This window comes from Oncorhynchus mykiss, chromosome 16 (assembly GCF_013265735.2).
Source record: "Oncorhynchus mykiss isolate Arlee chromosome 16, USDA_OmykA_1.1, whole genome shotgun sequence".
NCBI lineage: Eukaryota > Metazoa > Chordata > Actinopteri > Salmoniformes > Salmonidae > Oncorhynchus > Oncorhynchus mykiss.
The window spans coordinates 20,681,621-20,695,471 of record NC_048580.1 but is presented as its reverse complement, the minus strand read 5'-3'; the positions used below and the strand labels follow the sequence as shown (position 1 = coordinate 20,695,471).

Genomic DNA, 13,851 nt, shown 5'->3' with positions numbered 1-13,851 from the left:
AAACAGTCACACTCCAAACTCCACTATGGTCTGATGGTTACTGATGGTTCTTGTCATTAAAAATCCTACAATGTGATTTTCTGGATTTTGTTTCCGCATTTTGTCTGTCAGAGTTGAAGTGTACCTATGATGAAAATTACAGGCCTCTCTCATCTTTTTAAGTGGGAGAACTTGCACAATTGGTGGCTGACTAAATACTTTTTTGCCCTGCTGTACACATACAAGCACTGCTGCTCACACACACAGAGTTAGGAGAAGAACCGAGTACCAACAGGGTCCGGGTATTACCTCCTTAACGAAGATTCCCTATCCCGACAGTTCATCACTGTGTGTGCCCCTAGAGGTGTGAGTATGGGGTGGTACCTAGCAGATCGACTAAGGGCAAGAGAGGGTTGGCGGTTTTTGGGAAGAGTAGGGACTCTGAGCTGCATCATAGTCTTGGTAATCTTTCTGATACATCCAGATCCACCACCTGCCGGTACTAATTATATGACGCTATTGTCATTGATAAAAAGTAAAAGATAAACTATATAATACACTGATGAGTGTCTTACAGAATAAGGAGTCAAAGAATGGCTGAAAGGTAATCGTTGATGTGACTGACTTAGGTTTGGAAGTACAGAAGAAAAGTGTTAACCTAACAGCACCTATAACTGATGTAGGGTGGGCTCATACCAGCAAAGGATGCATATGACAGAAACTACCAGAAAGGGTTGTTAGGAACTAGTGCCCCGGTGTTATTGGTCCAACCAGTTCGAGTTAGTCATCAGAGGCCAGTTATAAGTGGCTAAAGTAGGCACAGGAGGAGTTTTGACCAGGATGGGAGTAGCTTTGTCTAGATGGATGCTATTGGCATCCTCAGGGAAGTTACAAATTAATACAAAGCTATGAATCAAATAGGTGAAGACTTTACCACTACGTTCTTTTGGTGGTTGACAATAAATAAAAATGTGGATTGGATTAATGACATCTATTATAATCAACAGAGATTCGTGAATGATACTGTGGATACAGTAAAGGGGTTCTCTAACCAATTATCCGCCACCTCCCTCATGACCTGGTAAAATAGACTGACTCTCGATATGTTAATTGGCAGAAAAAGGCGGGGTATGTAGAATGATTGGGGTTCATTGCTGTACGTTTATTTTTTAATAACACAGCTCCAGACGGATCAGTGACCAAGGCCCTGGCTCGTGACAACACCACCCTCTGCAACTGGATCCTGGACTTCCTGACAGGCGGCCCCCAGGTGGTAAGGGTAGGGAACAACACATCCACCACGCTGATCCTCAACACAGGGCCCCCTTAGGGGTACATGCTCAGTCCCCTCCTGTACTCCCTGTTCACTCATCACTGCACGGCCAGGCACAACTCCAACACCATCATTAAGTTTTCCGATGACACAACAGTGTAGACCTGATCAATGACAATAACGAGACAGTCTACAGGGAGGAGGTCAGAGACCTGGCTGTGTGGTGCCAGGACAACAACCTCTTCCTCAACGTGATCAAGACAAAGGAGATGATTGTGGACTACAAGAAAAAGAGGACCTAGCATGCCCTTATTCTCATCAACAGGGCTGCAGTGGAGCAGGTTGAGAGCTTCAAGTTCCTTGGTGTCCACATCACCAACAAACTAACATGGTCCAAGCACACCAAGACAGTCATGAAGAGGGCACGACAAAACCTATTCCCCCTCAGGAGACTGAAAAGATTTGGCATCGGTTCTCAGATCTTCAAAAGGTTCTACAGCTGCACCATTGAGAGCATCCTGACTAGTTGTCTCACTGCCTGGTATGGCAACTGCTCGGCCTCCGACCGCAAGGCACTACAGAGGGTAGTGCGTATGGCCCAGTACATCACTGGGGCCAAGCTTCCTGCCATCCAGGACCTCTATACCAGGCAGTGTCAGAGGAAGGCCCTAAAATGTGTCAAAGACTCCAGCCACCCTAGTTATAGACTGTTCTCTCTGCTACAGCACAGAAATGGTACCGGAGCGCCAAGTCTAGGTTCAGGAGGCTCCTAAACAGCTTCTACCCTCAAGCCATAAGACTCCTGAACACCTAATCAAATGGCTACCCAGACTATTTTAATTACTTGTTACTTTTATTTCTTATTCTTATCTGTATTTAAAAAAAACTGCATTACTGGTTAGGGGCTCGTAAGTAAGCATTTCACTGTAAGGTGTTGTATTCGGCGCATGTGACTAATAACATTTGATTTGATTATATCTGGCACTCTCTTAGGTTCTTTCCCCAGTCAGTATTGTTCCTGTGTTTATGCGTAGACTCTACTGTTATATTGTCTTGTTCCATGTTTGTTGTTTTATTAAATGTTTCACCTGCACCTGCTTCTCGACTCTCAGCGTCTCCGTTACTCTCTGGATTGGAGCGTCTGCTAAATGATTCAAATGTAAAAAAATTAAAATGATCCAGTTCTCCCATGAGCTGCATACTCACCAGACATGTCACCCATTGAGCATGTTTGGGATGCTCTGGATCAACATCTAAGTTCCAGTTCCCGCCAATATCCAGCAACTTCGCACAGCCATTGAGGAGGAGTGGGACAACATTCCACAGGCCACAATCAACTCTATGCAAAGGAGATGTGTCGTGCTGCATGAGGAAAATGCTAGTCATACCAGATACTGACTGGTTTTCTGATTCATGCCCCTACTTTCTTTTTTAACAGTATTGGTGACCAACAGATGCATATCTGTATTCCCAGTCATGTGAAATCAATAGATTAGGGCCTAATGAATTTATTTCCTAACATAAACTCAGTAAAATCTTTGAAATAGTTGCATGTTGCATAATCTATTTAATTCAGTGTATATAGAAGATAAGTGCAGATACAGAGCTCCTGGTCATGTGTCAAAGTTGGTCATATCTGACTATCATCGAGTTTGTATATACACATTGGCACACATAGTGAACACATAATGACAGTGTTGTGTTAGTTCACCTGTTACATCACTGAGCTATCTAAAGAGTCATACTGTGTATATATAGAGAGAGTTGGGCCAATGTGGTTTCAGTCTGATAGTTGCGAGCGAGCCACTTTCACCTACATAGACATTGCTAAGTGATAATTGATGCTTCTGCTTTGTGCTGTTTATTTCTGATAGTTTTCAAAACCTATGAAGATGTCCAGTAAAGATAGATTTGTTGACACCACAACACAGTACAGACTTAGATACACATTATCCTGAATGCTAATCAATAACAACGTCTGCTAAATTCACTGCTCGGTTTTGCTTGTTCACAGCAGGTCATTTCATATGGAATTATCAGACACGCTCTCGTATTGTTACGTCACCAACATTTCGAGAATAAAGACGTTTACATGGCAGCCATTCTAAAACCTAACCGAACTCCCTCTTTATACAGCTCTGATCTAAACTTGTGAATTGACTACTTATTTTTAAGGATAAGAGTTTTTCCTGACCATGTGACCTCACCAGGAAATACTCCTGTCCTAAAGTGTGAGAGATTAATAATTGGCAATAATAGGTAATACACCTTTTTTTAAATATAGGCAAGAAAAATAGACGAATATCCTCACCATACAGCAAGCAAACTGGGATAACTAATATAACTTGGGCCTAAAGTAACCTAAGTTTGTGAGCAACTTTCACTAATCAAGTGACAAGTTTGTGGCAGAGGAACAGTAGAGGTTATTAGGAAACACTTTTATCTCACAGGAAGATGCTTATAAATGTCTTCAGTCATCATTGCCAATATTATTGTCAGTTCAAACGAAACATCATTAACACAGGAAGTGTGTTTCTTTATTGAGAGGAAAGGCATCTTTTTACTCCGCAGACAACGTCTAAAGTTAGTGTTGGTATAAGGTTTCACTTAGAAACAGAATAGATAGGCTACATCAGAAAACATGTTTTGTGGTCAAATTAATTTACCACAGGGCTTAACTGTGGCCTATTCTTATATCTGTGAAACTCAATTGCTCTCTGCGTTCAGCAATACAGTAAGTGCTGAAAGATTGACTGTTATCGGTATCAAAATGACTTTTGTAACTGTTGTGCAAGAGGAGAAATCATGAGTCATTGGTTTTATCTACATCTGAATCTGTTGGATGTAGTGTTTCCAGATCAGCAGTGAAGATTGGTATATTCATTAAGTTCTTTTACTAAAAGTATTTCCGTCCTTGACTGCGATAAAGAGACCAAAAGGAGATAGTGGGGAGAGAAGATACTAACTTCCTGTACAAAAAAAAACATCAACACAGAGTAATGGGTTTACAAGATGTTTTATGCCATGGCTATAATTTAACACATTTAACACATTTGTCCCTAGAAATGTGTTCATTTACAGGTAGAAATGCATTCAACATCCACTGAAGTAGCTAGCAAGTTTACTAGATAGCTACAGTAGTTGCATTGATAACCAAACAAACAGACTTGCTTGTTTAGATCATTGGTTCTCAAAGGCCTTTTTTTTTTACGGAATACAGTCTGGCTTTAAATTTTCTCTTGAAAGTTATAATAGTAGAATGCACAAGGTGTAATTTTGAAATTGGGTAATGCATCAACAGTTTTCCTCTTGTCAAACCAGTCTTTGCATACCTTAGAGAGCTATAATGTGTCAGAAATGTCCAGATCAACTAGCCCATGTCAGCTAGGTTTTTTAGACCATACATTCTGTTGTAATGTTTGAGTCAGTCAAATATCACATGAATGCACATTAGACATGGCAAAATGTATAGAATTGCATGAAAAGTAGCTTTAAAACTGCTAAATGTTCTCTGCATCCCATGAGAACATTTGTATAATTTCAGGAAATAGACTTCAAACTTGCAAAATGTTCTCTCCACCAACAATAGGGGTGTGAATAGTTTGTGTCATGAACAGTGCTTATGCCCATAGAAATAGACGTGGCTGAAAATCGAATTCATCAATGCCAATAATGTTTTCAATTCGACTTTTGCCTTCAAAAGCAGCTCAAACATGTTGAGGATGAACTATAGCCATTGAACGCTACCGTGCTGATATACCATGCATTACAGGAAAATCATGCACGCTCTAAATTGTCCTTCAAGCCAATCAGAAACAAGTATTTAACAATGCCGTAGTATAAAAATGATTAATCAACATGACAGTTTTAAACATCAGTAAATATTCTATCAATAACAATTTATGGCAAATTCCACATCATTATCTTAAATAGAGTCTCTTTGCAGCTTCAGGAATCCAGACTAATTTCCTGGTGGCACCGGTGCTACTTACATTTTCAGCTGGTGGCACCAGCCCATAATTTGGTCGTACCAAACTTGTTGCAGCATCACGCAATAGGAAAAAATGACCAGCCATTTTAAAAAGACGTTCACAGTGCTACTGAGATGATATGATTCAGAAAATAAGTTATTTCAACTAACATTTAAAAAAAAAAAGCCTTTTGTGAACTAACGCTCGCACTTGACTCTTGTCCCTCATACTAGCTCTGACTTTGCTGATAGCTACTTTATTGAGGGAAAAATGTATTTACCTACTATGACTGTGACACAGTATGTGGTTGTCCCACCGAGCTGTCTTAAGATGAATGCACAATCTGTAAATCGCTCTGGATAAGAACGTCTGCTAAATGACTAAAATGGAAAATGGAACATGGAACATGTCCAAGCAGGAATGCATGATCAATATATTTTGACATGCACCCTAAACCAATGATTGTCATGAATGGGTTGACAATTAGTCTATTGTTGCTATATTTTACTCTCAAAATAGGGCTCCAGAACTGCACATTTCTTCTGTTAAATAGATATACATTTGCTTACATCTATTGTGTGTACAAACATCACATAGGCTAATTCATTTGTAAACTCAAAATGCATTAGTTAGATAGCTAAATATAATATGCCGGTAGTTAGTTGTGTAATTGATTAATCTAACAGTAATTGTAATTTCCTAAAAACTTTGCAGCATACCCAATCATTTATATATAGGCCTATGCAATCACCGCAAATGGCAGATGTGTGCTTCCCGCACTCCACTCCGTATATCTCAAAGATATAGCCTACCAGATAGTTTGGTTAAAAACTGTGCTTAAACAGCCAATATTGAGACTTGAGAAATAAATGTAATACCTTTCAGAAACCTTAGACCCTCCTCTCTCCAATAGCCCCAACAGCTTCTACACTTTTATTTTCACGCAATTGAATTTTGAAATGTGACAATCAGAATGCATTTTGCTCTCCAACTAACCTACTTGGGAGCAGCAAGGGAGAAACAAGCACAGGGCAGACCTGACTATTTCATTCAGGGATCAGAAAAATGGTGCACTTTAGATTTGACCAAATCGTGGTTTTTGCCGCCCCCCAAACAGAACGTTTTGAGAGAAGTGAAGTGACCAGCTAGAAATGGCAGCTCGCACCGATGCAACCAATTAAAATGGAATTCGCAAAGCCAAGTCAAAGCCCAGATAACAAATGTTGTTTCTGGGAACGTTTTTGGGAAGGTTATTTTTTTAAGAACCAAAGGAGAACCTTTAGGGAACGTTATGGAAACGTTCGCTGGGAAGATCTCAAAATGCGACTAAATGGTTGCAGTCTAGAGCCCTGCGGCTGTCATGTTACACTGAGTATGCAAAACATTAAGGACACCTGCTCTTTTCATGACATAGACTAACCATTTGAATCCAGGTGAAAGCTATGATTCCTTATTAATGTCACTTGTTAAATCCACTTCAATCAGTGCAGACGATTCCTGTGTGTATCAAGAATGGTCCACCGTCCAAAGGACATTCAGCCAACTTGACACAACTGTGGGAAGCATTGGAGTCAACATGGGCCAGCATCCCTGTTGAATGCTTTCCACACCTTGTAGAGCCCATGCCCTGACGAATTGAGGGCGTTCTGAGGGCAACAGGGGGGGTGTTCCTAATATTTGGTATACTCAGTGTATATTGCACATATGAGATTATGTGGAATGTAGAAAAAAATGGAAAACATGAATACGTTACACTTTGATAATGTGGAGCGGAGCCTTAAGACTGCAATCAATATTAAATAAATGAATTGGACATATTTCTTATACATATTTCTTATAAAAATGTTTCAGTTCAAATATGATCAAACAGCCTGCACAAAACAGGTATGCTGTGCAACATTGTCATTCTAGTGGTTACATCTACCAGACATCTAAGCACAATATATAATTCAGAGGACCCAGTTGCTGTTTTTCAGATAACATTTAGTAATATGTGTTCCTTATTGAGACTGAATCATAACCTATACTCAATGACGTTGATTAGTTGTTACGTATTTTTCGTAAAATCTAAAAAATACTTTTTGTAATCTCAGGTGTTGAAAAATATCAAACACTTATCCAATACTACCTGGAATGCACATTGACAATTAATACTGTGATAGAACTGTAATGGTAAGCCATTAAGGCTCTGCTTCTGCTTGATTGAGTTGTCCACACTTGGTATCACTCACAAGCCAGTTTGCCATCGAAGGAGGAGAGCGTGATGGCGAAGGCCTGCAGGGGACACATAGGGAAGCTATAGTCCATGGAGAATACGTCCTCTGCCACCCGACCAAACTGCATCACAATGTAGTCCTCTGGAAGGGAGTGTAATTGTCCCATAGTCAGCAGGGTGGTGGGGAGTTGGATAGCAGTACATCATAAAAGGGTTAGTTGGCATTGGGGGCGGGTGAATGAAGTGAATTAAGGCATTTTTAAGGCACTACATGCAGAAATATAGAAAGGGTATTCTAAGACAGTTTATAGCCAATCAGGCGGCCTAAAGCACCTCTATTTCTCAGCAAACAATGGCTCTATCTTACCGTTGTCAGGGTGAACGATTTGGAAGTTTTTGACGGAGGCCTGTGTGACTCGGCCGTGGAAATTGAGCACGTAGGACTGTGTCTGTTCATTCCAGCTGGGGGACTTGTTCATGAGGCACACTAGGTTGTCAGTGTTACCATTCTCATAGCGGGAGAGCAGAGACTCTATATCCTGAGAGATAACAGTAGATGAAGGAGAGAGTGGTAAACAGACTGTCCGTACCATATCTTTATTTATATAGGTACTCATTCTATTCTCTTATTCTATTCTGCATCATATGTATTGGTTTAGTGGCCTGGTGAATTTAACCTTAGGTCTCAATCTCGTGAGTCTTAGGTGTCGATAAACATACACTTTTTGGACGAATGCACACTCTCTCATCATTCTCCATCATGCCAGGAATAACCACCGTCATTTTCCTGGGGCCTTTGAAACCTAGAACATTCTTCTCCTGAAAGACAAAAATACAGAAGAGAAGGTTAGTTATTGGTCAGATTTATTTTTTATCAGGAGGCAAACGCCTACAGTAAATTAAGAAAGTCATTGTAAAGATGTAAAATTAGGTTTGACTCACATAACAGATTGCGGCAAGCTCTTGCCGAACTGAGTCACACTCTTTGACGAAAGGCTTCTTATCTGGGTTATCCCCGTCGTCAAACACTGTGAATTTGGTGCCTAGCACATTTGATCTGAAAGAGATTGATCATACGATTTACATAGTACTGTGAAGTTAAACAGAAGAACGGGACAGATGGACACAATAAATAAACAGACAGACAGACAGAATGGAAAAAAATACTAAACTAAATGAAAAGTTGGTCACACATTTTTTTTTTAAATGTTTAATGTATGGTTGAACATAGATCGGTTGGGGGTTAGTTACCTTAGTTTGCCTATATAACTGTCTGTGTCTCTGGAAAGTTCTGTTGGATCAATGGAAATGAGATAATTGGAGGTTTTGCACTTCTTCCTCTTCCTGCCTGCCATTAAAAACACCTGAGAGAGGTAGAGAGAAAGAGGGGTATTAAGGGAGGACGGAGGGAGGAATCAAGAATGGACAATGAGAAAACAGCAGTTACATGAGTGCAATTATTCTGATGATCAAACTGACATAAAGGCTGGCCAATCATATACAGCACAAGGAAAGACTTGCAACAAGAGCATTCACATTGGCCAGCCATGTATTCCATTGAACATTTTCTTTAGCACCCTTACCCTCTTCCCATCCTCCTTCTCCATATGGAGATAGTAAGTGGGGTACATTCCTTTCTCCACGCCCCGCCTGTCCCGAGTGATTCTGCACTGGATTGTTGTATCTCTAGGGGCTGGATGGAGGGCAAACTTTTCAAGATCTTCAACTGAGACAGGAGTTGTCACCTGAGAGACAGAGACAGGAAGGAAACGGGAAGGGTAGGGAGAGGGAAGGAGAGAGAAGAAAGAGGAAGAGATGGGAGGAAATATGTTGATCAATGATTTTTTTTCAGACATAAATTGTCTGAATGAAAGAGATATTTATAAGTTAATGGCTACCATATCTAGGTTAAAGGGAAAATGGTTCATTTCTAAAATGGACAAACACTGTTCTTTTAGAGTGATGTTTTTATCTTACTCTTCCAATGTTGTCGTCGCTGTCTGAGGTGTCCTGCTGCCTGTAGTTGGAGTTAAGCAGTGCGAGATTGGCTTTCTCAGCTTTTTTTGTCTTTTTTTGAGTTTTCTCTTTTTTCTCTCTTTCAAGAATTTCATCTTCCTCCCTCTCATTGTCACTTATTTGGCACCTTGCTGTAGCAGTGGAAACAACATATTCAAAGTTATTTCATGTAAACAAAAGGGAAACTCTTTGCAGTATACCGGAAGGTCAGTTTAGTTTATACCGGTAATTGTACACTGAACAAAAATATAAACACAACATTTGCCTCATGCAGTGCGACATATCTCCTTTGCATAGAGTTGATCAGGCTGTTGATTGTGGCCTGTGGAATGTTGTCCCACTCCTCTTCAATGGCTGTGTGAAAATGCTGGATATTGGCGGGAACTGGAACACACTGTCGTACACTTCAATCCAGAGCATCCCAAACATGCTCAGTGGTTAACATGTCTAGTGAGTATGCAGGCCATGGAAGAACTGGGAAATATTCAGTTTACAGGAATCGTGTACAGATTCTTGAGACACGGGGCCTTGCATTATCAAGCTGAAACATGAGGTGATGGCAGTGGATGAATGGCACGACAATGGGCCTCAGAATCTCGTCACGATATCTCTGCGCATTCAAACTGCCATCAATGAAATGCAATTGTGTTCATTGTATGTAGCTTACTGCTGCTCATACCATAACCCCACCGCCACCATGGGGCACTCTGTTCACAAAGTTGACATCAGCAAACTGCTCGCCCACACAATGCCTTGCACACTGACTGCCATCTGCCCGGTACAGTTGAAACCAAGATTTATCCGTGAAGAGCACATTTCTCCAGCATGCCAGTGGCCATCGAAGGTGAGCGTTTGCCCACTGAAGTAGGTTACGACCAAGACCCTGGTGAGGACGACGAGCACGCAGATGAGCTTCCCTGAGACAGTTGCTGACAGTTTGTGCAGAAATTATTTGGTTGCGCAAACCCACAGTTTCATCAGCTGTCCGGGTGGCTAGTCTCAGCCGATCCGGCAAGTGAAGAAGCTGGATGTGGAGGTCCTGGTCTGGCCTGGTTACATGTAGTCTGCGGTTGTGAGGCCGGTTGGACGTACTGCCAAATTCTCTAAAATGACGTTGGAGGCGGCTTATGGTAGAGAAATTAACATTCAATTCTCTGGCAACAGCTGTGGTGGACATTCCTGCAGTCAGCATGCCAATTGTACTCTTTCTCAAAACGTAAGACATCTGTGGCATTGTGTTGTGTGAAAAAACTGCACATTTTAGAGTGGTCTTTTTTATTGTCCACAACACAAGGTGCAACTGTGTAATGATCATGCTGTTTAATCAGCTTCTTGATATGCCACACCTGTCAGGTGGATGGATTATCTTGGCAAAGGAGAAATGCTCACTAACAGGGATGTAAAACCAAATTTGAGAGAAATAAGCTTTTTGTGCATATGGAACATTTCTGGGATATTTTATTTCAGCTCATGAAATACGGGACCAAACCTTTACATGTTGCGTTTATATTTTTGTTCAGTATACCTTGCAAACGTATGACTCACATGTGTTGAGGTGTTGTTTTTTCTTGGGTGTTCCTGGGATGGGGCTTTTTGACCAATCCTTTCTCTCACCATCACTGTCCCATTCTGGCGTCTCAAACTCTACTACGGAATCTATCTGAATAGCTGGAGACTTAGTGATAGTGTTTGCTGGAAATTGAGAGAAATATAAAAATATGGTAATGCTGAAAGATAGTAATGAAATGTGTTATAAAATATTTTGTGTTGCTCTGCATATCGTGTAAAGTATGTAGCTACAGCATCCAAATAACTTTGCAGTCACATCAACTTTGTTCTGAATATGTTGTGTTTTTCTGGAAAACATATCTACTAGTTAGTCACAGGAAACAGATTAAAGCAGCCAGATCTCTTATGTCTTTACAGAACATGAAGAGAATGAGTTATACAGCACATGACTTCGGGTACTTTTTAAGGTTAGTCCAAGTGCATTGCTGATAGTTCTAGAGTACATCAGTTTGATAGGACGACAACAAACGTGCTTGATCAATGGGTTATAGACATACACCTTGCCCTCCTGAAGAGGATCAGAATACCTGGGTCTATCTGGCTCGGTTCCGTACCTGATGCCCACTGAACAGGGCAGTCAGGCTATCGTGAGCCATTTACTGTTTGCCCTTTCATAGCACAACAGTGGCTTTGGAGCCAAAGTTACGTCTCAAGGGGCAAGGCCTACAGATGCCTTTAGCTGTAACTTACATTCTTCTATAAAACACAAACCAATGACAAAGCCTTCAAAACCAAGCCTTCTGAGCAAGCATTTGTAACCATGTCTGTGCACATCTCATATACGGTGGCAGAGGTTATCATCACACATTCAGCATTGTGTATGACATTTGTATCTCTTACCCTCTTGTTCATCAGTCTTGTTTTTTTTCTCTTTACTTGGGGTGTGTCCTTTCAATTTGTCCTTTTTTGTTTTTTTCTCTCGCTTTTCCTTCTCTTTCTCTTTCTCCTCTCCCTTATCCTCATTCTGTTCTAACTCTAAAACATAAGACAGAATAGTATTTTTTACTACATTTTGAGGAGGACCATCTTTCTATTCCTCCTTGAGGAAGCCTCCTCTGACAAACAATCACAGATACGCACACACACACAGCAAACACACAGCAAAAATACACAACACACGCACACATGACACACACAGGATATTGTGTGTGTGTGTGTTGTGTATTTTTGCTGTGTGTTTGCTGCTGTTTTTGCTGTGTGTGTGTGTGTGTGTGTGTGTCATATCTCATAGGATAAAATGATCTCACGTTTTGCTTGCGCCTTCTCCTTTTTCACACCTTTCTCTTTCTTCTCCTTCTCTTTCACTTCTGCTGGGCCTTCATTTTCTGTACTAAGTTTAGGCTTTGGCTGGCTGTCAATTTCCACGTCCATAGTTTTGGCGATGATGGGTTTCTCGGGGGGCATCTCATCTGTAGCATCAGTGGTTTTTAGGCTGAGCTCTCCCAGAGTAATTTCCTCCAGTGGGTTATCATGGGCTTCTTCAGCTGAAGAGTATAACATGGCCATTACAAGTCAGGCATACAGTACTAGATGGTTATTGGTAAATGAGGTACAACTAATAGTTCTCGCCTACATCTTGACAGAGGTTGTAACCATTCAACAATATTTTATTCTTGATAAGAATGGTGTCAATATGGGGATATGTATTTGTAAGGCTGATAATGCAGCCAACACAGTTGTATGACTGTTCTGTGGTTCAGTATACTGTATTGTGAGAGTACTATACATTAAGTGTTCATATCACCAACCATTTAAGGAGTTGTTGCTCTGGGATTGAGTAATCAACAAGTCTGTGTCATCTGCTCCAGTCTTCTGCTTGCTTTTCTTGGGTCGAGCGTCCCTATTGGCTGTGACCATTTGGGTATCGGCCCTCCTTCTCTGCTGCTTCTTCATCAAAAGTGAACGCTGAGGGAGATTCTGGGCTTAATCTTAATTCCAAGATTGCATCAATGTTCTGCCTCTCCATCGGGTTCAAAAACACAACAACCACTTGCATCACTTTCAAAAGCAGTTTACCTATTTCTTTGAATAGCCTATATGAAAATGTTAACTAAGAGTTCATTCTTATTGTAAGATTGTCATGTTTCATCTATACCACTAAATGTAAAATGTTACATTGTTTCAATATTCACAATTTAAACCACACATTATTTTCTTTCGAATAGGTTAATAAATAGAGGTTTATATAGACTAGTATCTAGAGAGACTGGTTGCTTTTATTTGGCTTATACACTGGATCTGTAGACCACATATTTGGTGACATTTGCCTTTATTACACAATATTGTCATGAATGTCAGTTTAGAGGAAGTCATCTGAATTATAGTATCATTTTGATTTCCTTACCTGATTGTCCAGCTTTAGTTGACGCAATTCTGGGTCCTCCATGGCTAAAGTAATTGTACTGTAAATAACACTCCAATAGGACCGCTAATGACCGTCTGCTGAGGAGAAGATACCACACTATCTAAATAGATTTACCAGGACAAATGTTCAGCCTGCAGACCAATAATACAACTAATACACACAGACAGATTCTCAACGTAAAAACATGAAACGTGTTTCATTCTATCTCTCTCTCCCTGTCTGACATAAGCATATGCACCTGCATGCAACAGAAGGTAAAGTGGATTAAGAGGGATAATGTTCTTAAACTCCATGGCATAGCACATGCAGTATGAACTGGTGAGTGGTGACAGAGCTGACCAGTGATAAATAACATTGAGTCATTGAAAGAGTCATGTTTAATGTGTAAGAAGAAACATAAATGCATTAAAAAAAAACTTGCATAATGTGTCATGCATTTGATATATAACTTATTTCACAAACA

General features: G+C 40.5%; 1 protein-coding gene and 1 non-coding gene across 2 annotated transcripts; both read right to left on the bottom strand.

Annotated features, from left to right (window-relative positions):
- Positions 1 to 6,788: 6,788 nt before the first annotated feature.
- On the bottom strand, positions 6,789 to 13,821 carry si:dkey-220f10.4 (tubby protein). The gene is made up of 10 exons (XM_021565150.2): positions 13,368 to 13,821; positions 12,772 to 12,928; positions 12,271 to 12,507; positions 9,416 to 9,585; positions 9,022 to 9,183; positions 8,690 to 8,802; positions 8,381 to 8,495; positions 8,159 to 8,257; positions 7,806 to 7,977; positions 6,789 to 7,580 (listed from the first exon to the last, which is right to left on the bottom strand). The coding sequence occupies exons 1-10, from the start codon at positions 13,407 to 13,409 to the stop codon at positions 7,447 to 7,449; spliced, it is 1,401 nt and encodes a 466-aa protein (XP_021420825.1). The 5' UTR covers positions 13,410 to 13,821; the 3' UTR covers positions 6,789 to 7,446.
- LOC118939613 lies at positions 11,556 to 11,684 on the bottom strand. Its single transcript, XR_005036646.1, has one exon. It is a non-coding gene; the product is annotated as a small nucleolar RNA SNORA17 (small nucleolar RNA).
- Positions 13,822 to 13,851: the final 30 nt, after the last annotated feature.